Here is a 26,358-nt window from a genome sequence, read left to right as displayed (position 1 = left end):
ATTTGAGCTGAATGTACAGGAAATGCTCTAAATGTCCCAGAAATCTTGGAGAACTGCCTTGAAAGGAACGGTACTGGTGCTAGATTAATTTACACACAACCACTTTTTCACACTGGCTCATGCAGAATGAAGACAGAGCCATGAGGTTTCATCTTATCCTTAATATTTATATCCTTGACTCTAAAAAGATAAAAAAAACACCTTCAAGGTGTGTTTATGCCTGCACCATTTTGAGCTGATACTGTATTATGACCCTGAATTATGTCTATTTCTCATTTAGTTAAAACCCAAAAGAACAAAATGGGTATGTGGTAAGGAAGGACTCTTCCACTGAACTTCCAGTGTAGACTGGGGCATACAGTCAGAAATTATATCTAATATTCATTGCTACTGCAAGTTTTCACCTCTTTTGTTCTTACTGGCATTTGGGAAGTCATATTAGGTACCACTAGCTGGAGCCCATCTCTTTATCCCCACATCAAGCCTGGCCGTGTTCTTTATGATAAAATGATGCCATTTGTGGGATAGCGGAAGATGCTGGCATGACTAGGGCAAAGGAGGGCCTGCTGGGGAGGATGGAGAAGTAGGGTTGAGGGATGTGGTGGGTTTTGTTGGGGTTTGGCAGCTGGGCAGAGAGGTTTCAGCTGATGTAGCATGAAAGCGCAGCCATGAGGCTTGGGGGCACATGGTAGCAGGATTGCGTTTAAGGCATTTTGTCTGGGATCAGCACGCAGGATGGATTAGAGTGCAGAAGAGCGGGGGAGGTAAGTATTAAGGAAAAGGAACTCTCTTGCTGGGAGTTTCATCATGCTTAACGCAAAGTCAAGGGTCAGCAACCACATAACATAAAGTCTTGTCCCCTCTACGTCTGATAGTATCACACCTCCTGACTCTACTCATTCTGCATGGGCCAATGCAAAAAGAGGGGCATTTGTGTCATTTCCCAGGGCAGAGACACCATAAGTAGAGGACAGACACTGAGGTTTCATCTCCAATCTCTATTCTTTGGAGTACAGTAGGTCTTATAAAATGTTTATTAAGTGAATGAAAATGAGAGTTTTCATCTCGGAAAAAATGGGAGCAAAACATGCTAGAGGATAGTTTTTCGTGAGCTACAAGTCAAATGATAATAGACAACTTTAGGGGGACTCCCCTGGTGGTCCAGTGGTTACGAATCCGCCTTCCAATGCAGGGGATGCAAGTTCAAGCCCTGGTCAGATCCCACGTGCCACAGGGCAACTAAGCCCACGTGCTCTACAGCCTGTGCGTCACAACTAAAGAGCCCATGTGCCACAACTACTACTAAGCCTACATGCTCTGGAACCCACACACCACAACTAGAGAGAAGCCCGCGTGCCGCCACAAAAGATCCCGCCATCCACAACTAAAGACCCGATGCAGCCAAATAAATAAATAAATAAAATATTTTTTAAAAAATAGACAACTTTAGGTTCCTGGCCATGTGTCATTTCCTCTGAGCACCAGGCAGCTGGAACAACAGACTGTTCCATTTCCTTTCAGAAGTGTTATGCTGAACTAATACCTGCTATGAGCCAGAAAATGCATGAAGGGATTTGTGTACCTAGCACTCTCCAGCACCCACGTGGGAGGGGAAAGGGTACATCATAGGAAGTCCGTGCATTCCTTTGGGTGGCAAATATGAGGCCCATGTAGATATTTCCTCATACACCAGTATGGGACCTACGAAAAATTCCTCCCATAACTGCAAAAATGACTTATTTTCAAAGAGAGCGGAAAATTTTAGAAAATATAAAATAAGATACATGATGATGAGTTTATACATCCAGAAATGTCAGTAGATCAGGAATGAAGGAAACAGATTGGTAGTAGAAATGTATCGTTCCCATCCCGAAGAATTCCCCAACACACTGGGGAACAAGAAGCCTTGAAGAACTGGGTTAAGCAAAGCCCAAACTGGACAGCAGGATACAGAAGGGGCAACCTTCACAAAGTTGGAAAGCGCCTGGAGGAGCCAGGGAGAGAAAGTTAAGGGCCACGGGCTGGTGTGGATGGCTGTTACCCAACTGCTCTACAGCTCACTACTCACTGTCTTTTAAGCACCTCATTCAATCTACATCTTTTACATATGGCACATTTCTAAGTGAGGCAATGCAGCACAAGCGCAGTTGACTTGCGCTTCATCCCGAGCAACAGGAATGGGAAGGGTACTCACGCTCCACAAAGTAAGAGCTGGCGTCAATCTTCCAGATGATCTGGCCCCGATGAGAACCAGTGACTCCACGGTTCTTATAGTCCAGAAAATTTTCCGACAAGACCTCATCTATATTCCCAGGAAAGAAAGAAAGCAGAGTAGAGAAACACATCAGCTAACAGCAGATTTAGAAAAAAATAATAAAAGAGCAAAGGATATTAATGCCACCTCCAGCTCAACAGAAGAAAAAGCACCTGGAATCATAGAATCAGGGAATTCTAATTTTAGAATTTTAATGCAGGAATCTCTTCCCCTCTCCTCAACACTCCTGGCAAGTGATCATCTAGCTGGTTCTTGAACACCTCCAGAGACAGAAAAAATTGCTGCTACAGCAGTTCATTTCACTTTTTCTTCTTTATTTGCCTGTGCCGTGCAGCAAGGGGGATCTTAGTTCCCCAACCAAGGATCGAACCCAAGCCCCCTGCAGTGGAAGCTCAAGAGTCTTAACTGCTGGACCGCCAGGCAGTTCCTTCATTTCACCTTTGAATAACTCTTACACGTGGGGAATCTCAGTGTGAAAATCTCCCTCCTAAAGCTTTCATTAACTGGTCCCTATTTGGGTGTGAGAATGAGGCATAAAGAAAACACCCAATTGTACTTTCTATCCGGGGTCCTGTTCGCATGGGCTCCATCCTATATGATCTCTTCTCCAGTGTGGACATCCATCAACATCCAACACTTGGGGACCATCCATGAATTTATCCATCCATCCTTCGTGCAGCCACGCATTCATCTGTTCATTCAACGGACACTTATCGAGATCCAACCATCTGCCAGGCTGGGAAGGTGCAGGGGCCACAGTGTTGGGCAAAACCTTTCTGAACTAAAACCACAAACAACTGAGGACACAGACTTTAAACACTAAGTAAAGAAATAAGTGCATTATTACAACTTGTAAGAGGGGAGAGGAAGGAAAAGAATGGACTGCTCTGACAAGAAGCTACAAGTAGGAAGGCCGACAGGGGGGTCAGGGGAGAGCTGAGGGATGAGAAGGCGCTGCCAGGGTGGGGATGGAGGGTGGGTGTATGAAGGGTGGAGCAAGGCCCCCATGGGGTGTCCAAGGCCCGAGGGGGGCAGAGCCTACCTACCCTGTGCGAGCGCTGAGAGGAGCTGCGGGGGGCAGGGACTATGCTCCCCCCACCTCCTGCCCTTCCTCTGCTGGTCACATTGCAACCCATCAACGTCCTTCTTCAAGCTGGTGCCCAGAGAACAAGGCAGCATCCTTAGAGAGGACAGATCTATGAAGCCCGAGCCAACTGCCTCCCCCTGGGTTCCAGACCTCATGTTCTCAGTACAGGCGAAGACAGGGATATGAATTTTACCTTAATCTGCGATGGGGCCCTTGCAGTTCCCACTTCACCCAGAAAGGAACCATCTGAGCTAAACGGATCTGAAGCTGTGAGACAACCATGTTTTGAGAGTCCAAATCCACTGCGCTGGTTGGGGCGACAGCCAGAACTCAGGAGCTCCCGAGGGGAGGCCCAGAGCCCCAGCTCTGCAGAGAGGGGCCAGGTCATGGTTGCCCTCTCTGCAGCTGAGATATTCTGAGGTTCACTTCCTGCATCTGGATGGATTTGGAAAACAGAGGACGAGGTGAAAGAGGGCAGAGCTTATAGCGAAAGGACCCGGCTCCAAGGACCTTTGCGCCATTTACCAATACTGTCATTTCTACAGCTGCAGGTCCTCAACTGCGAGACGGGGAGTGGTAACAACTGGGACCTCATGGGGGTGGGGGGCGTGGAGTACGTGTGATGACTGGTAAGCGTGCCTGTGACCTGCTAATTCGATCGCACATTTTTGGCCGAGATAATTAAGCAGAGAAAACACCGTCTCTGCCTCATTAACAGCAGGAACTGTTTGTATCCCTCGGAAAATCACTTGTTTGCAAAATTCGTCTGTCTTTATAATCACAGTGTGTGCTCACAGCCCTGTTTGGGCTGCTAAGATGATTGCATAATACGTCTCTTACAGTAATTGCCTCATTTCTGCAAAAAAAAAAAAAAAAAGGCATAATGTTTTCCTGGCTCCCTAGGTCTTCAGTACCCAGAGAGAATTTTGCCTCATTATGGCAGCTCTCCAAGGAGAGGTATTTTCCTGCATTTATCCACTCTGATCACCAGAATATTCACTTTAATAGTCACGGTCAGGTATCCATATAGAGTAACACCTAGAAAGGGGGTGTTCATTCACGCACTAGGCAAATGTGTGAGTATTTATACTCCACTCTAGTTAGTATGCTAAACCCTGGGAATACACTGCTGAACAAGATAGGGCCTATGTTCTCAGGAAGTTCTGAATAGATTTGAGGATTTATTCAAGAAAACAGGCAATTTCATGAGAAGACAGTGGGTATAAGAATGGGTTAAATATCAAGGAACCACAAGGGCACAAATGAAAAAAGGACGGGCGTGAGTAACTGGGAGGAATCGGAAAAAAACAAAGAGAATGGCAAAGTAACACACATTTTAAAGACAACAAGATACATTTCGCTGTACAGGTTTAAACATGTTTTCAGAGACTGCCAGTTGGTCCTAATGAGTATCCCATTCCCTTATTATAACAGTAACACTTCATAGCAAATATCACGCAAGAAAATAGAAGAGTCGGTATTCTTGCCTGGACCATCTGTGCTGAGAAGTCAGCTCCCTCCCCCAAGGAATGTATTGCCAATTGTTAGAAGCTACTAATCTTTGCTTGGGAATCCAAGTGTATTGTCAGGGTCAGAGGTAGGAAAACAGAATCAGACCAGATATTTTATGCACTAAGGGATTTTATGTAGAGAATTAGGTGCTAGACAAATGGACGCTAGGCACAGCCTCGGCGACTGCCTCTCCACCCACAAAGAGAGTGACCAGCTAGTGGCAAGCTGAGTAGGCTCCTGCCACCACCACAGGGCTGCCTGTTCACAGCCAGGAAGCGAGTGAGGGGACGCTAGGACACCGTGATAGAAAAGCTTAATTTCTCAGAGCCATGCTTGTGGCAACCACAGGCTAAACATCAGGAGGAAACACCCAGCTCACTTCCGCCTTCCCAAACTTGCACAGGTGCGTCTAAATGAAGGGACCGAATTTGCATCTGGAACATGGCTGCACAGGAGTCTGAGACACGTAATTTTCAGGGACCAGAGTCTACACTAGAGGAAGGCACTGGTGAAGAGAAGAGAACTGGGATGGGTGATGGGGACCAAGCCTTGCCCTCCATCACACTGAGGAATGGCAGCCCCCTGGCTCCCTCCTGCGAGGTTCCCTTTTCTGCATCCTTTGTCATGGTACAAGTTTTTGTAGGGGCAATGTTTGTGTGGTTACAGGGATATCTACAGCCGCCTTGAGAGAAGCAGTTAGGGTACCATTACTAGCTATGGGATCTTAGGCATTATACTTAATCCCTTTGTGTCTTTGCTTCCTCACCACAAAATGGGGATAATATTAATCCCAACCTCAAAGTCTGCTGTGAGCAATACATGAACTAATAATACAGGTAATGGTCTCAGAACAGTGTTAGACATCTAATAAGCAGCTATTTATATTTATAGTATGGGCTAAAAATACGGCCCTCTATGGCAAAGCTCTATGATACTTACTGTGCAAAACCACTAGTAACCTGAAACATTAGCTTAGGCCAGTACTATTTAAATTTTTTGCATTACTCATTCTGTACAGAACATATAGAGATGTATTAAGTTTCTCAAAAAAAGACTGCATTTGCTGGATGATACTTTTTTCTTCCAGTATGAAGAATCCTACCTCCTGCTCCACAGTTTACAATAGAGAAAAGATCTTTGCAAAATGTTGAGTCACAAAGTTCTAGTGAAGCTTACAGAAACAAGCACATCTAAGAAACCAGGAGTATTTATCTTGCTTTGTCTTCAAAATGAAAACTAGAGCTGTGCTTCCTACACTTTAATCTATAATAGAAGAGTATACAACAAAGATTATTGCTGTTGAGAACAGAATGGGCAAGTGAGCACAGAAGCAATTAAACGAAGAATTGACCCAATACCTAAGCCCAACAGAAAAAATACAACATTGCTTCCATTTTGCAGAGCAACTGGTGCCTTCTGATAACCAATCTCAGAAAAATCTCCAAGGATTCTCCCACTATCTCTAGACTATGGATTTACCAAATAGCAGGCCAGGAGATCTGGGGAGAATCTACTTGCCTTTCACAGTACAAAGCCAAGGATGTAGAATCTCTGTTCTCCTGTACTAGGAAGGGAATCTAAGGATAAATGGCAGGGGAGGCCCTAAAAATCAGTGCCACTCTGTTTTCTGTGGCTTTTCCCTCAGATTGTTTATTTGAACACAAGTATTCTCACTGGTTGTGCCATAATTAGGAAGCACAGCTTCAGCTCTTCTATATTCTAATAGAGTGCCTGATGTACAAGAAAAACTTCAGTTCTTCAAGAGTTGATGTCCGTAAGGAAGCATTCTGGGAGTTTCTGTGTGCAGGTGTCTAGCCAGAGAGAAAAGTTTAGCTTTCATCCTAAATCATTACATTTTAAGGCTCAGCATATTAAATGCTTCTTAAGGGCAAGGGTTGGGTTTCTGTACTTATTCTGTAACTTCCCATAACTCCTAATGTGTGGTTTTCCACAGTGGAACACCTGACAGGCAAATATCGGGAAATAAGAAAGTGTTTCTTGCTCATGAAAGTATAGGAAATGCTGGGTTATACCAAGTAAAGTGTGCTGCTTACTCCAAGCTTCTCAAACCTTTAATATATATTGTGAGTCTCTAAAGTGGGGCAAAGTAGGCAGATTTTCCCATCCTTATTTAACCATAGAACTATTTCCCCATGGAGTGATAACTGAAATCCGCTGAAACTAATGTGTAGGATATGAGTGCTATTCATGTGGCTATTATATTCACGCCTTCATCCATCATTGCATTATCCTACTATAGTGTATGAGTTTTGGTGAAAAATGGATTAGGAAGCTGGAGATCTGATTGAGAAACACTTCTAGACAAAAAGTTCCAAAATATGCAAGAAAGACTAAGGGATATTGAGGATAAAAGGAAAAGTGTCCATATCTGGAAAATCAAAGTCCTGGAAGACCAAAGGAATATGAAACTACACTGGATGAACTACTAGTCTGTTGGAAAAAGAGATATTGATGAGATTACAAAAATAAATGGGGGTGAATATGGTAGTCTAGACAGGGCTTCTCAGCCTTGGCACTGTTGATATATTGGGCTGGATAACTGTTATCTTTGTTGTGGTGGAGCTATCCTGTGTATGATAGGCTGTTTGGTGGCATCCCTGGCTTCTACCCTGCAGATGCCAGAAACACCCGCTACAATGTGACATCCAAAAATGTCTTCAGATATTACCAAATGTCCACTGGGAGGCAAAATTACCCTTGATTGAGACCCACTGGACTATGATTAAAAGCAGTCCATAAGAACAATAAAAAATGTATAACTTTGAAATCAACAGATCTAATGGAAAGCAGAAAAGAAGAATCAAAGAAACAAAAAGAAAACACAGTAAATAAAGAATCTAAAGAAAGATGGCAAAAATAAGTCCTAATAGAACAGTAAGTATAATAAATATAAATGTGCTATTCTAGCCAATTTAAAGTCAGAGACACCCAGATCAGAATAAAAAAGCACACACAAAGAGCTACACTTAAAAAAAGATAAAGGTTGAAAATAAAGAAAAGACAAATCAAGTAAATATGAAGCAGAAGAAAACAGAGAGACTACCAGCCTTAAATAGTTAAAAAAAAAAAAAACCCAACAAAATTCAAGGCAAAGAATAGCACAAGGGGCACAGGCAGATCTGTATTAATAACCTGTAAGAAACTGTAGAGGAAAAAGATGTAAATATCATGAACATTCGTGCACTTAGTAATCAGCATCAAATCTGCAAAGTATAAAACTTACAGAAGCAAAGGTAGAAATAGATGAATCAATTAAAACAAAACTCTTGGCTAGTGATTTTGAGACACTCCATTCAAAAAGTGGAAGAGACAGAAAATTAGAATATACAATTTATGTGACTGAACTTAAATACACACACGAGAGAGAGGGAGAGAGAAAGAGGATCCTTGCTTTGTGAGTTACCCTATGAACTGAAACTTGTACATATCCGAATTGTGTCCTGTTTTGCATGGTTCTATGGGAACTGTTACCACTGTATATTTATATAACATAAAAATATTTATATATAAATATTATATACATGTATATTAAACCTTTGTATATATTGATATCTATGTATAAGATATCTATATCTCTCTCTATATAAGATAGTGTCTATCTCTAGATAGGTGACAGATAGGTAGATAGGTAGAGTGAACCTTATTCACAACAAAAATACACTTTATGATCATACATGGAATATTTATAAACATTGAACAGGGATAGGTCACAGAAGTCTCAAAAAATTAAAAAAATAATCAGTTTGATACAGACCATAATCTCTAACCTCACACAGATAAGGCAACCAAAAGGTATGGAAGAGAATACATGTCCTCAGGCATCAGTCTATGGAAATCCTTCAAAGATGCCATTTTAGGAAATTTTAAATCTTAATTTTGCTCTGAGTTATCATCTCTTGATTTGTTGAAATTTAAATGCATGAATGTACTCTAGCTTCATTATGATTTAAATTACTGAGCAAATTCTAGCATGGTATAGGGATAGCATGGTATAGCATGGTATAATAATGATGTGATTTATTAAAATGCTAAGTTTATCAGAAGGCTAGTTTTGCGAATTATGAGCATATTATGCCTACTTTACCTATTCAATTATATTTTCATAATTTTAACTGCATACTTACTTCATGTTTCAGCAGTTTTAATAAGGGCTCCTTCCAACAGAGTCAAAGGAATGGCTATTTAAAAAAACTGATCATCCTAAAGAGGGTTTTAAGATATTAAAGTCTTTAAAATACTGGAACGTAAAAGGAAGAGGTGAAAATACTTGAATAGATCTGCTCTAATTAATTTAGCATTCTTATGGTTAGAGGTCTTGTATTCTTCAATTTATGTATCCTAACCCAGTTATACAATACTGTTCCCTCAGTGCGCTGAATCTTTAACACTAAGTATAGGACTCACAGATAATTAGCTTTTACTTGTCAAAGTCAAGTAGGCATTACTGAATGAATAATTGCAAAACTATTTCCTAGGAATACTGATGACTAGCGAATCTGCCACCAAGTACTTGTTTTTGACCAAATCACAAGCTTCTGCCTGTTTACTGACAATTAAGATCTCTTTCCAGGTCCCTGTGGGTTTGGTAAGAAGCTTTTGTCTATAACATACAACTGAAACAACTGAGCACACGTCTAAGGGCCATGGTTAGGCTGAATGAAGCCTGGGAATTAGGGTAATTTGCCATAATGCATCCAGAGACTAGAGCTACCTGACAAGTTAAATCAAGACGCATATTTTGATCAACAGGCAGTAAACGCACAGTATCTCATCAATTCCATTCAATGATCCTGAGAAAGTTATTTCTCTACTTTGAAGAAGGAGGCTGAAGTTCTGGTGACTATACCTGGCTGAGGCCACACATCCAGCCAGTGGTAGAGTATGATTCTAAGCCAGGTCAAGCTGTCACTGAAACCCCAGGATCTTTCCCCTTTCTGTGTCACTAGGGGAGAGAAAACTTCATCATGCTCCTCCAGTTCAGGAACCACTCCATAAGTGAGGGTAACCAAATGCAATCTCACTGTGAAAGTAATGGTAATACTTTTATTGTCCCATTGCTGGGTTCCTGGCTGAAGACAGCACTGGTGACTCGGTGACAGTGTCAGTGAGCAGGGCCACACATCCCCTTCCAAATGCAGATATCTCATTCACTATGGCTGGAGAAAAGTCACGTTTGTCCGGAGAGCTCTGGAGGGCAGAGCTGAAAGCATCACAGACCTGGCCTCACGGGGACATTTAGGTTGCCCACTGATGTGGAATGGCCCATACGTGATATTGCACCCAAATGTGCCAAGATGTCCTCATGGTCATTGTGGGGTCTGCTGCCAGGGTAGGCAGCTGTGTGGCACTGGGAACCACTGACTTGGCATTTCCTCAATTGTGAAATGACAGATTAGATGAAATCACAGAGCTCTATGATTTGCTCTTTGGCAAGGCACGGCAAATCCGGAAGGTCAGTTACTAAGGACCCACCAATGATGAACTTTTAAGATTCACGGAGAATTGTGGATTTGGAAGTTGCTTTTGAAATGCTATTCTGCCGAAAGCGTGGGCATTTTGCATTAAATCACTTCACAGTTATATATGTGCAGCTACTGTGAGAAGAATAAACTGTCAAATTGAGATTCTCAGAGGATGAACCATGTTTACTTCTGTCTCAGTCAAAATGTCATGTTAACACCAGATCTTGTTCATTCATGGAGCTTCCGGACACTTCATCCCGCCGACCATCCCTTCCTTCCTCAGACACCCTCTCTCTCGTCTTCTATGACGTGGTCCCCTGATTCTCATCCTACCTCTCCATCACGCTCCCATCTCCTTTTTGAGTTCCTCTTCTGCCTCTCTCTCTAATAGGGACCTTCTGGTGCTTTCTTTCTACACCCAATCCACGAGTGAATTCTTCTACTCTCAGGGCCAATTATCCCAGATCTACACCGCAGCCTGGATCTAGGGCTGAACTCCAGATCCATCCATCCCTTCCCCATGGATGAAGGTATCCACCTTTCCCCGCCTGCCATGCTCTACTCCAGCTGTTCCTTGACTCGAGAAATGCATGCCACTGACACCACTGCAGGAAGGTACAGCTGTGAAGAGCTGCTTCAAAACTAGATCTGGGGCCAAAAATCTAATTGCCTAAGGTGCTGAACAACTAACCATCATCATTAAAGTAGGGATAGGTGGCGAGGAGCCTGTGACAAAACTGAAGGTGCAGGCTAGTCAAAAGGGGGAAGTTAATGCTTGACTCTAGCCCACTAGAGCCACAGGAATTATGGGATCAGTCAGCCAAACTGAGAGCTTTTGCACAAGAAGCTAGAAAGGTGGATTTCAGCGAGAAATCTCTACTTTTTGAAATACTGACAACGAACCAAATTTAAAACAATATGGAATAAACAAAATGTGCTTGGTGGTCTGTTCTTTTGCAGGCTCTGTTTGAGACAGATGGTACTCAAACACCGATTCCAGAACTATTTTTAAAGCCAATTAAATTTTACCTGTTTGGAAGTCCAATTTAGTTGAGTAACCACTATTTGTGTAACAATTTCAAAAATTATGTTTTTCCATCTTTACAGTAATGTGTGTATTATAAATTCACTAACCAAACTGATTGCAAGACCTTCAAAAGACCCCAAAAAATTTCCCTGACAGCTAGTTAGTCAGATAAGAGCCCCCGAATTTTATCATAAAGATGATCCGGGGGCTTCCCTGGTGGCGCAGTGGTTGAGAGTCCGCCTGCCGATGCAGGGGACACGGGTTCGTGCCCCGGTACGGGAAGATCCCACATGCCGCGGAGTGGCTGGGCCCGTGAGCCATGGCCGCTGAGCCTGCGCGTCCGGAGCCTGTGCTCCGCAACGGGCGAAGCCACAGCGGTGAGAGGCCTGTGTACCGCAAAAAAAAAAAAAAAAAAAGATGATCCGGGTTGCAAAATACTCGTAACAATCCTTTGGTGTCTTTGATAGTCAATGATGCTAAATCTGGCATTTGTGTGTCTGAATGTGCAAACGTTTCATTGTACAGACTGAATGCAGAAGGCCTGGCCTCTGTTGAACTTGAACCGTCCCCTCACCCCACCAACAATTACAACCTTCACTTGTGGATTTACCAGCGTGAATGTGTCAATTTTCACCACATCTGATTCCACCACGTAAAATAGGTGAAATACATTTTCATGCCAATTTCTCTTCATAATTTCAAATTTGTGAGATTTGTTTTCTCCAGTCACTCTCCTTTCAGCCAGCGCAACTGTTCCTTAGCCTGTGGTGTGCCTGCTCTCGCTGTCTGTATCACCCATTATGTTTTTGGAATACAAAGCAGTAAGAATCTTGAAAGAGCAGGTGAAAAGAGGTCTACGATTATGTTGAAAACTAAGTGAAATTACCCCACATACACGTGCATACCTTGGTTGCGTATACGGTGTTGCTTTGGTCTTACAGACACATGGATTTGAAAACGAGCTTCTCATATTAACTTACTCATAAGCAGAAGAGCTTCTATAGTTGCAAATGGTAATGACATTTGTGTTCAGCCACACCTCGTCCTGCTGTCTCTTGATTCTTTTCCATTGAATAGAGCTGACAGGTGAAGCCTCATGTGTGGTCCTCTGTGTGTTAGAACTTTGTGTATAACACATTTGATTGTGAATTGTGCGTTTTAATGAAATGATCGAGTTTGCTGAAATAGTAAGGCATCTGTAAAAGTGAATCATGAATTAATGTACTTGTTGGATGCCCAAACCATGCTGCTAAGACCATTATTTCCGTGGCACTAAGTGCTGTTCTACTCACCGATGAGGTACATGCCAATCCAGTCCCCAGCGTCCACTTCCTCCTTTATGTCCCAGTGGATCACCAGGTCCTGCGAGTGCCCTATGTCGTAGTAGGAGCTGCTGACCATGAGTGTGGAGCGGCTGTCTGAGGTGACCAGGTCGGTGTCGCTGGTGGAGCGGGGGATGGTGACAGCGCCATGGGGGCCGGTCCTAACGGCCATGCTGTGGAACTGGCCCGGGTTGTAGCTGTGGCGGAGGGGCTCCTTGCACCGGCGTCGGTTCTGGGAGTTTCTGGATGGAGATGCCATGGCGGCCAGGCCTAAGAACCTGTTCTGGTACAGATTCTGTCGGGGGTAAACAGACAGTCAGCAGGGGCGGGAGATGCCGTCTACACCATCAGTCACTGTTTGCACAGGGAAGGGAGGATGTGCTGGGGGAAGCCAGCTGGGACAGAGCAGCCCTTTTAGGAAGATTTGAAATAGACATAGAGCGTCTTCCTCGGGGCCAATGCTGTAGCTCTGGTTCATGCCGGGAAGGCAAGAACTAAATGCACACTCACCAAGGGGCCGTGCATTTGTGCTCTGCTGGGGTCTCAGCCTCCTCTAGCCTGCTTAGTGCCAGAAGGCCAGGAATGTCTGCAGAATGGCCCTGGAGGTGTGACTGCCCCCAAACGAAGTGTCATCTCTTGAGTTCTCCAGCATAAATTCAATTGGATCCAATTTTACCCTTCTTTAGGGTAAATGATGGTTATTATCACTGCACATTTTAGTGATCCCTGCAGCATTCAAGACCCTACACACAGCTCAGAATTAGAGGCGGTCCCTGCTGGGTAAGTCACTTTTTCTCCATTTACAGCTTTTTCACTCTATAGAATGTCTCTGGACCACCTGAAATTCCTATAAGGATCTCAGATCTCCTAGTAATATTCAGACACCACCGTTTTCACTAAAACCCAATCTCAGAGGACCATGTCTCCCTCAGAGCCAATGTTATTGTAGAAAACATTGCATCCGTGGAGGAAAAAAATGCATGTTTTTTATTGTTTACAACATGGAGCACTTAAAACTAGCTGAGCTGAGGCAGAGCAATGACCCGATTGTTTTGGAGGCAGATAGCTTTGAAAACATGGGGAAAGGGGCATCCTATGTAATTAGAACAAGGGATTCTTTTTTTTTTTTTTTTTTTTTTTTGAGGTACACGGGCCTCTCATTGTTGAGGCCTCTCCCGTTGCGGAGCACAGGCTCCGGACGCGCAGGCTCAGCAGCCATGGCTCACGGGCCCAGCCACTCTGCGGCATGTGGGACCTTCCCGGACCGGGGCACGAACCCGTGTCCCCTGCATCGGCAGGCGGACTCTCAACCACTGCGCCACCAGGGAAGCCCTAGAACAAGGGATTCTTTTGTGAAACAAGCAAGGATGATTTTGACTTCATCAAAGTATACTACAATTGGGATTTAAATGTACATTTTGGGGGCTCCTGGCTATAAAAGTACATGCTGTTGTATAACAGTAAAACTTTTGTTTTCAAGAAGAGAAGATTAAGGTCTTAAAATGTGTTTAATCATGCAGTTTAGGTCCCAGAGACTGTAGCTTATTATACACGTCAATCAAATGCAAGTTATTGACTTTTTGTTTACCAGCCACAAGGACCAGACCCCAGCACCAGTCTGCTCTTCAGATTATATAAGTCTGTTTAGCAGTAATTTAGGCCTATACTTTTTCCATCTTCCAAGACCAGGGCATTTGTAAAGAGTCTGTTAACCTGATTAAGCACGGCGTTGGTATTCGGAGTCTTGGGCCTTAATGGCCATATGGCGGGCCTATTCATTCATTATCTGAGTCTTTTGTTAGAAATTTTTCTAGCCCCACTGGTGGTTACCATGGAATTACTATTGGTGGAAAAGCCAGACTTCAGAAAGCATCTCATCACACTATTGGTACCATATGTCCTATGTTTTAAGCAAAAAATAAAAAAAAAATGCTAGTCACTGCAACAGTATGAAAATAGATGGGCCACAGTGTTTCCTGGAAACCAGTCCACCTCTCAGGAAGACAGGCACAGCCTTGAGCCCAGGAAACCTGGACAGCCCAGCCACCTGACAGGCACCCTGCCTTTTCAGGCCAGCTCCAAGAGGATCCCAGTAACCTCAACATCCTCCAGGGTGCTTTGTTCAGAGACCTTTGTAAAACCTCCAAAACAAGGAGGGCTGTTGCTACAGCATAACCTTTCTTCGGTTTACACGTACTTTATGTGCACTAATAGTATCTTACAGTATTATCATGGAGATTAAAAATGACTACTTGGGGTTAAATGAGATAATCAAGTATATCTTATGCGTTAGACCAAACTATGGGCAAATCTGGAGCAGCACGTCCCAGTTTCCAAGCTGTGTATCCCTGGACAACTTACTTGATCTCTCTAGTTCTCTATTTCCTCATCTGTAAAGGGGTTGCTGTCAGAATTTAATGAGATACTGCAAGCCAAGCTCTTACGATAGTGAGTGCTCAATAAGTAGAAATCTACTACTAAAATATTCAATAGTACTGAAACGGAGGTCCCGGGCAGTCAGCCAGGCTCCCGCAATGGCCAAGGGTCCCCTCATGTTGTCCCCAGAGACTCACACTTGAACTCATTCAACAGCAAACCTACAAATCATTTGTAGTCATGACCCTCCAGGTTTCCTCTTACAAAACTGAGGATGCAAACATTGAACAGGCTGGCATGTCTGGAAAGGTGTCCCATCTACCAATTTTTGGATAAATCTTCCTTTTGCTTTTTGGGTAAATAAACCTCCTTTTATCTGTCAGGTTACTACCTGAGTGGGATATTTTTGCATTCATGTTGAGGCTGAGGGATTTTTATCCATGTCGTGTCAGTCAGGGCCTCGAAAAAGACTACAGAGTGCTTTTCTTTTGTTGAAGACACTTCTGCTGTGGTATTATTATTAGAATTCCGTGGAAACCAGACACTGTCAAATTATACCAGTGAACACTGTCCACATGGTGGGAACAAAAAAAGCACAGAAGGAAACATGAGTCAGGGAAGACATTTGTCAATAATTTACTAGACTGGAATCATGATATTTGCCTGGTATTGGAAGGGCAGCCTCAATGCTGCTCCTTCTTGAAGACTGCGCTCCCCTCACCCCACCCCAGCTTTGCCCACATCCTCCCCACTCATACTTGCAGGCAGGATTTATATTCTGCTTTGAGGTTATGCTCCAGCACCAGCTCTGCTATAACCTCTCCTTACATCCTTCCCCACTGCCAAGAGAGTGGGGCTCTGTGCTCCATTATCCCACAGGAATCCCATTGCCCTGCAAGGATTCTCATTGCATTATTGCTAGTTGACCTGTCTGTGTTCTGCCCTAAACCATGAAGGCCCTGAGGCCAGTGTTTCCTGCTGGAACTACATGACATCTGGCACACACAGAGAAAAGCGCTAAAAACTTTAATTCATAGAATTTATTTTATTCAATTATGTCCCTTCTTGTTCCAGAAAGGGCTTAAGATGACTAATACAAATAGATAAGATACAGAACGATGTGATAAGTTAGTAGTAGATAATGCAGAGGTGAAAAAAATAGACAAAAAGTTACCTAGGAAGAAGGCTAACATCAAACGTTAAGCTGTCATGTCCTAAACAGGTGTTATTGTCAAAGGCTCACAATAGCTGCTTCTGGAATGCAGCAGGCGGATAGTTGGTTCCCAATGCGTGGTTCGTTTGTGGCCGTGTTTCCCCCAGGTCTTCACGCGTGTTTAGTTTACACTATAGACTCATCCGGCTGGAAGAAGCAATTTAATCATTCTCCCTTCACATCTGAACTGTAGAAGATAGATGAGCATCTGTCCTGTTTTTAAATAGCCCTGGACAAAAGACCACTCTCTTCCTAGACAGTGATTCCAATGTTTTACAACCTCACAATCCTTCTTCATCTCTCAGGCAAATCTTGTCTGACAGAGATCTCCCTTCTTTCTCCAGGCTCTCCCACTTGATGGATGGTGAGGAAGTTAACTGTATCACTAACGTTTTCCCAGTTTTTCCTCCATCCCATCAAGTAATTCAAATATCCTTTATCTTCTCTTACACTGGTGATAGGTAATAGACATGGGTAAGAAAACCACAAGAATATCGGTAACAGTTTCAGTAACATTATAATTTTCTAATTATTGGTTGTAATCAAGGGCACCTAGTTATGGGCTATGCTGGGCATAGATTTTAATTGACCCTTGAAAAAGTAGGTCCAGTGAGTGAGCCAATGTGTGAGCCGCTGGAAACAATCTGATCACATTGTGTTCTGCTCAGTAGGAAGTGAGATTCCATGTGCTGGTTTGTTTCCTATTTGTCTCCGAGGATCCAACAATGATGTTTTGTTTACTTGTTTTGCTTTCTGACTTAAATAACTTGTAATTGTGGAAATTTTTTGAATTAAGTGATATGTTCTTTGATTATTTTTTAAATCTTGGAATAGCCCTGCGTGTTTAATCTGTTTAATATGCATTATAGCATATTAGCAAAGACAAAACCTTCCAGAAGGAGACAGAATCTTAAAAGCAAAAAAACCCATCACTTCTAGGGAAGGAACAAGTTGCTATGTATATCCTTTTTTTTTTTTTTTTGTTACTTTGAGGAACATAGGGTGACAAAAGATTCGGCTGTGTCAATTTCTAACTGACAGAGTCATTAATAGCTTTTCTGTTTTGGAATATAAAGCTGTGAGTGAGTGCTGTCTCAGAAATGAAAAGAAAGTGGACAAAAGGCATATCTAGAAGAGAGAAAGTGATTCTTAAAAATTGCCTCTACACTCAGAAATCAAAAACTGTGAGTGGAAAACATAGGCCCTGAAGGAAACTTCATTAAAGTATACAAGACGAGGTTATAGAAACTGGCATTATTTAGCTGGAGAAAGAGCATAAGAGTTATTTGAGTTCATGGACAGATTTTATTTTGAGCAAGTAGCTGCCCGAAGCTTTCTTATCCTACACTCAGATCTTGTTATGCCAAAAGGGGGGTAACGGAACTTAAAAGAATTATATAACTTATCTCTTTCTACAGTGGATTTGAGAAAATTTACAACAAAAGAAATGTACAAGGAAATAGAGACATATAAACCAGACAAAAATCGGGAAGTAGCAATAAGAAAGAGGGTAATATTAGGAGCATTTACTCTATGTAAGGAACTTGGTACATTATCTCATTAAAACCCTATCAATTATCACTCTCCCCATGTTGGTGAGAAACCCAGCTCAGATGGTTAATAAACATTCCCAAGGTCACACCTCTTGCAGCAGGAAATAGGGATTTGAGCCATTCTGTGTGATTATAAGCGGGCACTTGGACCACTTGTAAGCACTCTCTCCAAATTAAAACACGGGAAGATAAAGTTGCAATAATTGAGACTCAGATTCTCCTCTGAGATTCTTGGCAGCCAAAAAGATAAAGGAAAATGTAATTCTCACGATCAGAATATCGGAATTTTTTCCTCCCTCCAAGGTCTCCATAAGATGCTTCATTTTTAACTTTACGTAGGGGACACTACATGATGTGGTGAACAGCATCTTAAAAGAATATCTTTTTCTAAAATCACAAATGTAGCGGCTGATTGCTTGGACAATCTTTGAGAAAAGCTGAGGTCATAATACAGAGAGAGTTTAGTAGGGGCTGAACGAATGGGTTCAGATACTGTTGCCTCTGATCACATTCAAAAGTCCCCTTGGCTTATTGCACCGCTGATGCCCCAAACCTTCTGCTCTCAACTCTGTTCTCAATCCTGAATCTCCCTCTCTGGCCTTGATGCTGATAAAATAAATTTTCACATATTGAGGTGCGGGGAGGTCATTCTGGCTTGTACACGAGTTAACTTGAATTTTACGCTAGCTAGAACAGCCTGTGTGTGGCCTATCAAACATACATTGTACATCTGCTTTAATTATTAAGGAAAAAGGCACATTGACCAGAAGTAAGGAATGTCCATGTTAAAAATAAGGATTGAATGCCTCCCTTCCTGCAAGCCAATGCTGGTCCTCCTTCCATGATAAGACTCCCTTTTCAGGGGCCAAGTCCTTACTGATGCGCTGTGTACGTGCCGATCTGTTTTTTTTTTTAAACCCTGACTTGTTTGATGTTCTTTGTTCTGACAAGACAAACTGTGCTGAAAACCGTGCTTCTCCGGAGCAGTTCCTCAGTTATCTGGGAGGCTGTCTTCCGGGCTATGGTCCTCAGTCTGGCTCAAGAAAACCTCTTTTCTATTCCTATTATAGATGTTTATTGATTATTTTCATCGGCAGTGCAAGTAAACCAGAGCCTGATGGACATTTTCTCTCTGCAACTGTCTCGTTAACCTACTTCTCATCAGTGATCCTCCACTAAGACGCAGGCGCCAAGACAGCGTGGTCCCTGCCTAGTTCTTTTAGGTCTGCATTTCCAGCTAAAGTAGTGCAGGGCAAGGATGCAGTGAATGTTCAGTGAATGAATGAATGAGTGGGTGTGTGGGGGATGCAGGCTGGAGTGTGCCCGCCTCCTCTGTCTTGGGGTCACCACGTGACGCTCTGTTCCCTGACCTCAGGAACCCATCTCAGTGCCTTTTTTGTCTCAAGCACGTGACTTTGGTGCCCAGAATCCCCCGAGTTACCGGTTCCCGAATGACACTGGTCAGAAGGGAGAGTTGAGGACAAGATGAAATACCGCCCCTGGTCGATCCCCTTCTCCATCTCACATCCTGAGATCTGAGTCCCATGAGGACATTCCTGTCTCTGCTGTTGTGAGTGAGACTGTGGGACAGAGGTGGGTGTGAGGGGCTGAGGTGACCCTGACCCCACCAGATGGCTGTGCACATCTCAGCAGGAGATGTATTTTAGGAGAAAGCCCCAATCCCTAGCACCTCCTTCTATTCTACGTTGAAAGGAAAGGTCCTTGAAAGTGGTATTCCTGTGTGTGTGTGTGTGTGTGTGTGTGTGAGAGAGAGAGAGAGAGACAGACAGACAGATGACAGACAAAGAATGAATGGGCACACCCAGATATGAAAAAGGTCCTGTCTTTCCCTTTTCAATGTTAAAGAGTTCTGTTTCCTCCTCAAAAAGTCCCTTCTTTACCTATTGACACTTGCAGGAGAAAAGGAAATACTTTCATCTCCCAGAACCACAGTGATGGTCAAACCAGGTCAGGGCACTCAAGCTCTCAGGGATCCTGCTGACCACTAGGGAGGCCCCTGGTGGGAGTGCAGGGGAGCAGAACGTCTGCGCGTCACCAGTGTCCTCCTCCCGGCATCCAGCACTGGGCAGCCATGAGGAATATCCCGACCCCCAGCAGCTCCGCTCCCGGAACTCAGCAGGGTTACAGGACACTTGGGTGATGGTGTCTCTCCCATACCCAGGGCGCCTGCTTGGTGACAGTCCTGTCTCCCAAACCCAACCCAAAAAACAGCCATGCAGACTCCCAGAGTGAGTTGTGGGAGGTCCTGCCCAGCCCTGCTCCTGCCCGCTAGAAGCAGAGGCCCCCAGAAAGGCAGCAGCAGCAGCAGCGTCTCGAGGGAACCCGAGGCCCATGGCCTGCCTCCCTCAGCAGGGACATCGGGCTTGTGGAGAACATGAGGCACCGTGTGTTTCCCTCCTATTTTCATGATTCTGATCAGATTTGCCAGCTAATCGGTAATGCGGCCAGGCAATGAATACAGCTGTAAGAAGGACATTCCAGGAGGATTTCAAATGAGGGGCTAAGTTTGCGTACATATTGGACTTAATACTGAAAAGTAAGTGACTACCTGTTGTGGAGGTTCGGGGCGCTATGTAGATGCTTTCTTTTAAATTCTGCCGCCCCCTGGAAGGTTGGACCCAGCACAGTTGGGTGGATTTTTCAGTAAACTCTTGGCTTTCTTCTCCCTTCCTTTATCCCGTTCAACGAGCAAATGTTTATTGAGTCATTAGTATGTACCAGACGCTGTGCTCAGTATTGAGTATGGAGGAGAGATGAATTAAACAGTGTTCCTCTCCTCAAAGAGTTCTGTGCAGGAGGCGCACATCTAGGCAGTCCACCATGACACAATGACCGGGGCAGTGACGGGAGCGGCGGCAAGGTCCTGCGTGGGAGGGAGCCAGATGCTGGCAAGGACTTCCCAGGTGGCGGAACAGCGAAGCAGTATTTGGAAGGAGCGGTAGGAAGGTCACCAGCTGGGCAAGGGCAGAGGGAGATCCAGTCCAAGCAGAAGGAACTTGGCGTGTAAAGGCACAGCTTTACAGAAAAGCATGGTGTGCTCCTGGACTGAGCAGAGCTTCTCCCAGCTGCCTGCCAGAGAATCAGGCAGCACAGCTGAAAGAGCGGGAGGCGGGTCTCCCACACCACACAAGACAAAGGACCTCCTCCCTTGGAGGATGGGAAGCCACAGGAGAGAGTTGATCTGGGAAACACAACAATTTGCTCACCTTAGAAGCATCACCCTGCAGCAATAAGGAGGAGAGCAAGAAGCCTGCTGTGTCCGGGGGAGCTTGTGCTAAAGCAACTCTGAAAGTCAAGTCCATGTGGAGGGAGAAGCTGCACCAGTCAGATGGTCCCTTAAGTCTAAACCCTCAGTACCATCTGCAACGTAGGCACTAAGTCTCATTGTGAGAGGAGGAGAAGTAAAGGAACAACATACATCCTGGGTCCTTGAAAGGGTGTGTAGATGAAGGGCAATGTGAAGGCACAGTCTTGGAGACCTCGGAGGTACCACACATGGCCTGTTTCTACTGGGATCTCACCACCGTTGCAGTCATCCTGGAGTACGGCAGTGTCATGTACCGTGCGGCGCATTCTAAGACAAATGGTACTTGTGCCTACTTTCACTGTCAGAAAACTTTGCATCACTTAGTAGCATGTGCTCTAGAATACTCTACTTCTCAGAACTAGTTGGGAGAAGTACATTTCAGGATTTTTGCACTCTTCATTTGCAAAGCTTGCCCAGCACATCAATACAGAGTGAATTAGACCAACTTTCTGGAACATACTGTATCTGTAACCTTATCTTGCCATAGAATTCAGTACAAAGGCTATCCTTCCTGGTTATATAGCAAAGTAATGTTACCAGTGGTGACCAGAGCCAATTAATACGTATGTTAAGTTAAACACACATGAATACTTACAATGTGAGCTGTACCACACTGGGGATGAGGCTTTGGGCTAGCTTCTATCTAGTGCTAAGAAAGATGTGTAAGGCGACAAACCAACAAGTTTGGGAAGATACAAAGGATAGGGCGAGAACTACTCATTTTGTCTGATGAGGAAGGAAATTAAGACTTTAGGGAGAAGTGGAGAAGGTATATTTTAGGCAGAAGGAATATATGCAAGGGCATGAGAGTTATAAAGCCCATCCACGTGTGTTCAGGAGACAGGAAGAAGACCAGTGTGTCGGAGGCAGGATGCTTGGGGCAGGAGCAGTGGGAGGGATGAGGCTGGAGTAGCGACAAGACTGATTTAAAGGCCCTGTATGCCAAAGTAAGGAGACGGGCGTTTCTTCCGGGAAGAGTGAGCCCTTCCGACGATAGGAGAAGATGTAGTAGCAGGCTCACCTACATTGTGCTTTCACAAAAGCTGTGAAAATGCTACTGAACAGCTTTCTTCAGGGGCAACTTGGTAGAAGTTTCTGCCAAGCTACGAGGGGCAGCTACTGGGAGGGTAGATGGCTATTGCACAGCTGTCACTGCAGGAGTATGGGAGGTTGTCAGCACTTCCTTTTTCAGATCACCTATCAGGACAAAGGAAGGCACCATCTTGGACTCCAGCTCTAACAAAGGTGCCAGTCGCTAAGACCGTGGACCATAAAGACCCATTATCAGGACACGGAGGAATTGAGCTAGCAGCAGCTCTTTGCTTCTGCTATCAACATGCCCAGGAAGAACACATCCAGACCTGATATAAATTCAATACCTAAGACCACTTTTGGAAGACAACTTAGGGCAGAAATGAAGAGTAAAACGTAAATAGCATTTGGCAATACAAATGAAATGCATCTGATCTCTCTTTGTTTCTGTTTCATGTCCCTCCCTCTGCCTCCCTTGAGAAGTGAAAAAGGCAGTTCATATCCTGGATAATACATTCCTTCCCAAGTTCCTCGTCATTCTTGTGGCCACTCCTGTGATATTTGTAGCCCACATTACTCAATTCCAATTCTAGCTGTCACTCATTCTCTTATCCACTGCAGGCTGCATCAACTCAGCACCCAGGCTATAAGACGAGGACCGGCAGAGATGGCTTAAATCAAGGGTTATCTGTGGAAGAAGACGGAGATGAGAGACAGCTGGTGCTACTAAAAAGGAATTAGGTGTATCTTCAGTAATTTACGATGAAGTGATTGGGAGGAAAATCAATCCAGCGGAGAAAAGAAACTTAGCTACTACCTCTTAAACATGCTCACATCACACTCGCTGCTGAAATTCTTTTTTTTTTTTTTTTTTGCTACTGAAATTCTTGAGCAGCCTTCACAGAAAGTCCCTTCTGACTTTTTTGTCATACCAATTAATCTTTTGGATTTTTCAGAACTAAAGAGAAGGGACAATCCATCGAGGCAGCTTGGAGCCTTTGAACTCATGGGCAAGAGCTGTTGTCTGCTGGGGATTTTAGAGACTATTTTCCGTTTTACAGACTAGAGAAAAGGAATGATTTTCTCACAGTCATCTCTTTCTCTTGGATGCCTGGGACCATCACCTGAGCTTGTCTGTGATACAGAAAAGATGCGGCCGCCACAATGAACGACAAACGCCACTGCCTGTCCCACCGGTTCCTGGGGGAATCTTTGCTCAATAGTATGGTATGGGTTTACATAAAATTTAATACAAGTTAATTTGACTCTCTATAGCCATCACCAGAAGGCAAACTAGATGATTATCAACCGGCTAAGACAGTTTTCACTCTGAAACTGATGCCTAGAAGTTGAGGGTCTCAATGACATGGTAATATATTCCAGGGCGCTCACTGCCATTTCAATTACTTAAAAGACAAGCCTCCCACACCCGGACAAACAGAAACTCAGAAGTCTCAATGGTCTAGATATTTTAGAATTTTTTTTCATTTGAGGCTGGAATTAATTATTCAGATAACATCTCTAATTTTCCATTTTCCCCTGCAGGCAGAAAACATCAGAGATGAAAGTTTTGTATCCTTCCAGGGATGTGGGAGCAGCATTCACAGCTCTCACTTCATGGGGCGGCAGCGACAGAGAATCTGTCATCTGCCTGGGTTACCATTCAAACTGCTCATTAAGCTTTTGTGCAAAGACCCAAGAGACAGCGGAATTAAAAGGAAAATGAAAAAAATGAAGTAATTCAGGTTTCTGAAAGGCTGTTCAAGACAAAACCTTAGTTCTGAGGAAGAAAGCACCACATGGTAAACATTAGTTCTGAGGAAGAAAGACTCATGGTAATGAGTCTTAAACGCATCCATTTCCAAGATGTTAGCTTTGTTCTTTGCAGGCAACAGTCTCATCCCCACTAGTCCTGGGAAGATGACACACTCCATGTCAGCAGCTTAATTATGACCCACCCATCAGAGGCCAGCATTTTACTCTTCATTAAAATTACTCCAAGGTCGTTAAAGCTGGCATTAAACTGCTAAGACTGCGTTTCCCAGACAATCTTCATATATTTATTCATTCAGTCAACAAATGAACGTGTCAAACACTGGAAAATGAATCAGAGTATAACTACGGCTTATATCTGCCCTGGAAAGCCAGGTCACACTCGTATGAAAAATTAACAACAGCCCAGGGTATTCTCTGCAGTCTTATCTCCCCAACTGCCAAAGTAAGTGTTGCCAAGAAAAAACACAAATGCAGGGCCGGAGTAGGATGGGTCTTCCTGACAGGGAGAATGGTGCCTGCCCAAACATAATATAGAGGATCCAGGACACGTACTTTAAGTCCTACCCAATTTAGGTTTTTAAGAAAAATACTGCAAGCACTGCTTTCTAGTGACTCTATTTTATATGTGTTTCAATGGACATGTTATCAACACACTGAAGAAGGATGCTTAGAGCCAAACCCAATGTAACTACCTCATGTAGCTCAGAAAATACTTCTCTGTCTTGGGATACCCATCAAAATCTGGGTAGCAATTGTCACGTTTACCTGTAGGGCAGGGGGAGGCATGGGGAGGATCCTTGCTGGGACTGGTGACTAGAAAGCCTTGCAAACCATTTTGGTGAATGGCTCCTTCTGCCTATTATCGGAACCATCTCTCTTCTTGGCTGCACTATCCCTAGAGAATACTGGCCACACACAGCAAAGGGAGACCGATTCCGCATAGCCTCTGTTTTACAGGATGCAAAAACCATCTGAAAGATGATAAAAAGCAGTCACTATAATTAACGTTTCCATCTGCTGATTAGAAAGTGTCAGAAATAAACAAAAGTAATTGTGGCATTTTGACAAGGACTTGAATACCAGGACTCAACTGTGCCCTTGCTTTGATCGTATATAATTCAATTCTGTTTAACAATATCCACTGAGTATCTAGTCTTTGCAAAGCTCTGGGCTAGCTGTTTAAGACATGATCCCTGGTCAACATAACTGAGGCAGTAAAAGCTGACTGTATGAGATGAAAACAAAACTAAAAATAAAACAAATGGGCTGACTTCATAGAGATTCTAACTCAGCAGACTGGGGTGGGGCTCAGACAACTGTAATTTAACCATCCCCCCAAAGGGTCCAACACTGTCTCTAATGGGTGGTGGTCACAGAAAGCTGCCAAGAGGAGGTGGCCATTGGGATATTTTAACAACTGTGCATTAAGTGCCTTGAAGGCATGCATCAGACTTAAGGAGGCAGAGGATGCAGAAGGAGGCAGTTTCCAGCCAGAGGCAGAGCTACAGAGGCTGCCAAGTGCACCCTGAAGGCCGCTCTTCAGAGGTGCCAGGAAGAACCTTGGAAGGGTTCGTTTCTAAATGAATTCACCAGCCTTACTTCACATCCGGGCTCATTTCTCAATCTACAGTGGTCGAAAGGGTCATAAACCTGTCAAGTGCAAGTGACATGGAAAAGTTTGCTCTGGACCTGAGAGCACCAGCGGTGGACGAGAGCGGAGACTGTCCCTAGCACTTCTTTTAGCTGGAATCGCCCCACCTCAGATTCCAGCTTCGTTGCTGACCTCAGAGCTGAACATTTGGGTGTGTCTTGTAAGGGCCGCAGACCTCGCCTTCACCGCTCGGCAGACACTGCCACAGCCTTTCCTGGGCATCAAGAAAAAACAAGCCATATTCTGCAAATTCCAAGGACCTGAGGGAGTCCAGAGTTGGGACTTTTGAGTATAAAAATGATACATGTTAACATGTTGAAAAATACACAAAAATTAAATTTAAATGAAAAATTAAAAAAAAATTCACACCCCCATAACCAAGCCACTCAGAGGCTACCAGAGTGGTCATCTGCCAATATTTCCTTCCATTTCTCTTTATCCATTTTGTTAGATAATTGAGACCACACATTTTTGTATTCTGCTTTTTTTTTTTAACATCTTTATTGGAGTATAATTGCTTTACATTGTTGTGCTATACAGTTGCTGCTTTATAACAAAGTGAATCAGCTATGCATATACATATATCCCCATATCCCCTCCCTCTTGCGTCTCCCTCCCACCCTCCCTATCCCACCCCTCTAGGTGCTCACAAAGCACTGAGTTGACCTCCCTGTGCTATGTGGCTGCTTCCTACTAGCTATCTATTTTACATTTGGTAGTGTC

General features: G+C 43.9%; 1 protein-coding gene across 1 annotated transcript in view; it reads right to left on the bottom strand.

Moving 5' to 3' along the window:
* The window catches only part of HECW1 (HECT, C2 and WW domain containing E3 ubiquitin protein ligase 1), a 320,745-nt gene that overhangs the window by 241,122 nt on the left and 53,265 nt on the right, over window positions 1-26,358 (bottom strand). The window contains exons 2-3 of the mRNA XM_032643996.1: window positions 12,677-13,001; window positions 2,195-2,302 (exon numbers count right to left, since the gene is read on the bottom strand). Of these exons, the coding sequence (XP_032499887.1) occupies window positions 2,195-2,302; window positions 12,677-13,001 (433 nt within the window). The remainder of the gene's footprint in view (window positions 1-2,194; window positions 2,303-12,676; window positions 13,002-26,358) is intronic.

Source organism: Phocoena sinus, chromosome 9 (assembly GCF_008692025.1).
Source record: "Phocoena sinus isolate mPhoSin1 chromosome 9, mPhoSin1.pri, whole genome shotgun sequence".
Taxonomy (NCBI): Eukaryota; Metazoa; Chordata; class Mammalia; order Artiodactyla; family Phocoenidae; genus Phocoena; species Phocoena sinus.
Note: the sequence above shows the minus strand (reverse complement) of the source record. Positions and strands in the feature narration are given on the sequence as shown.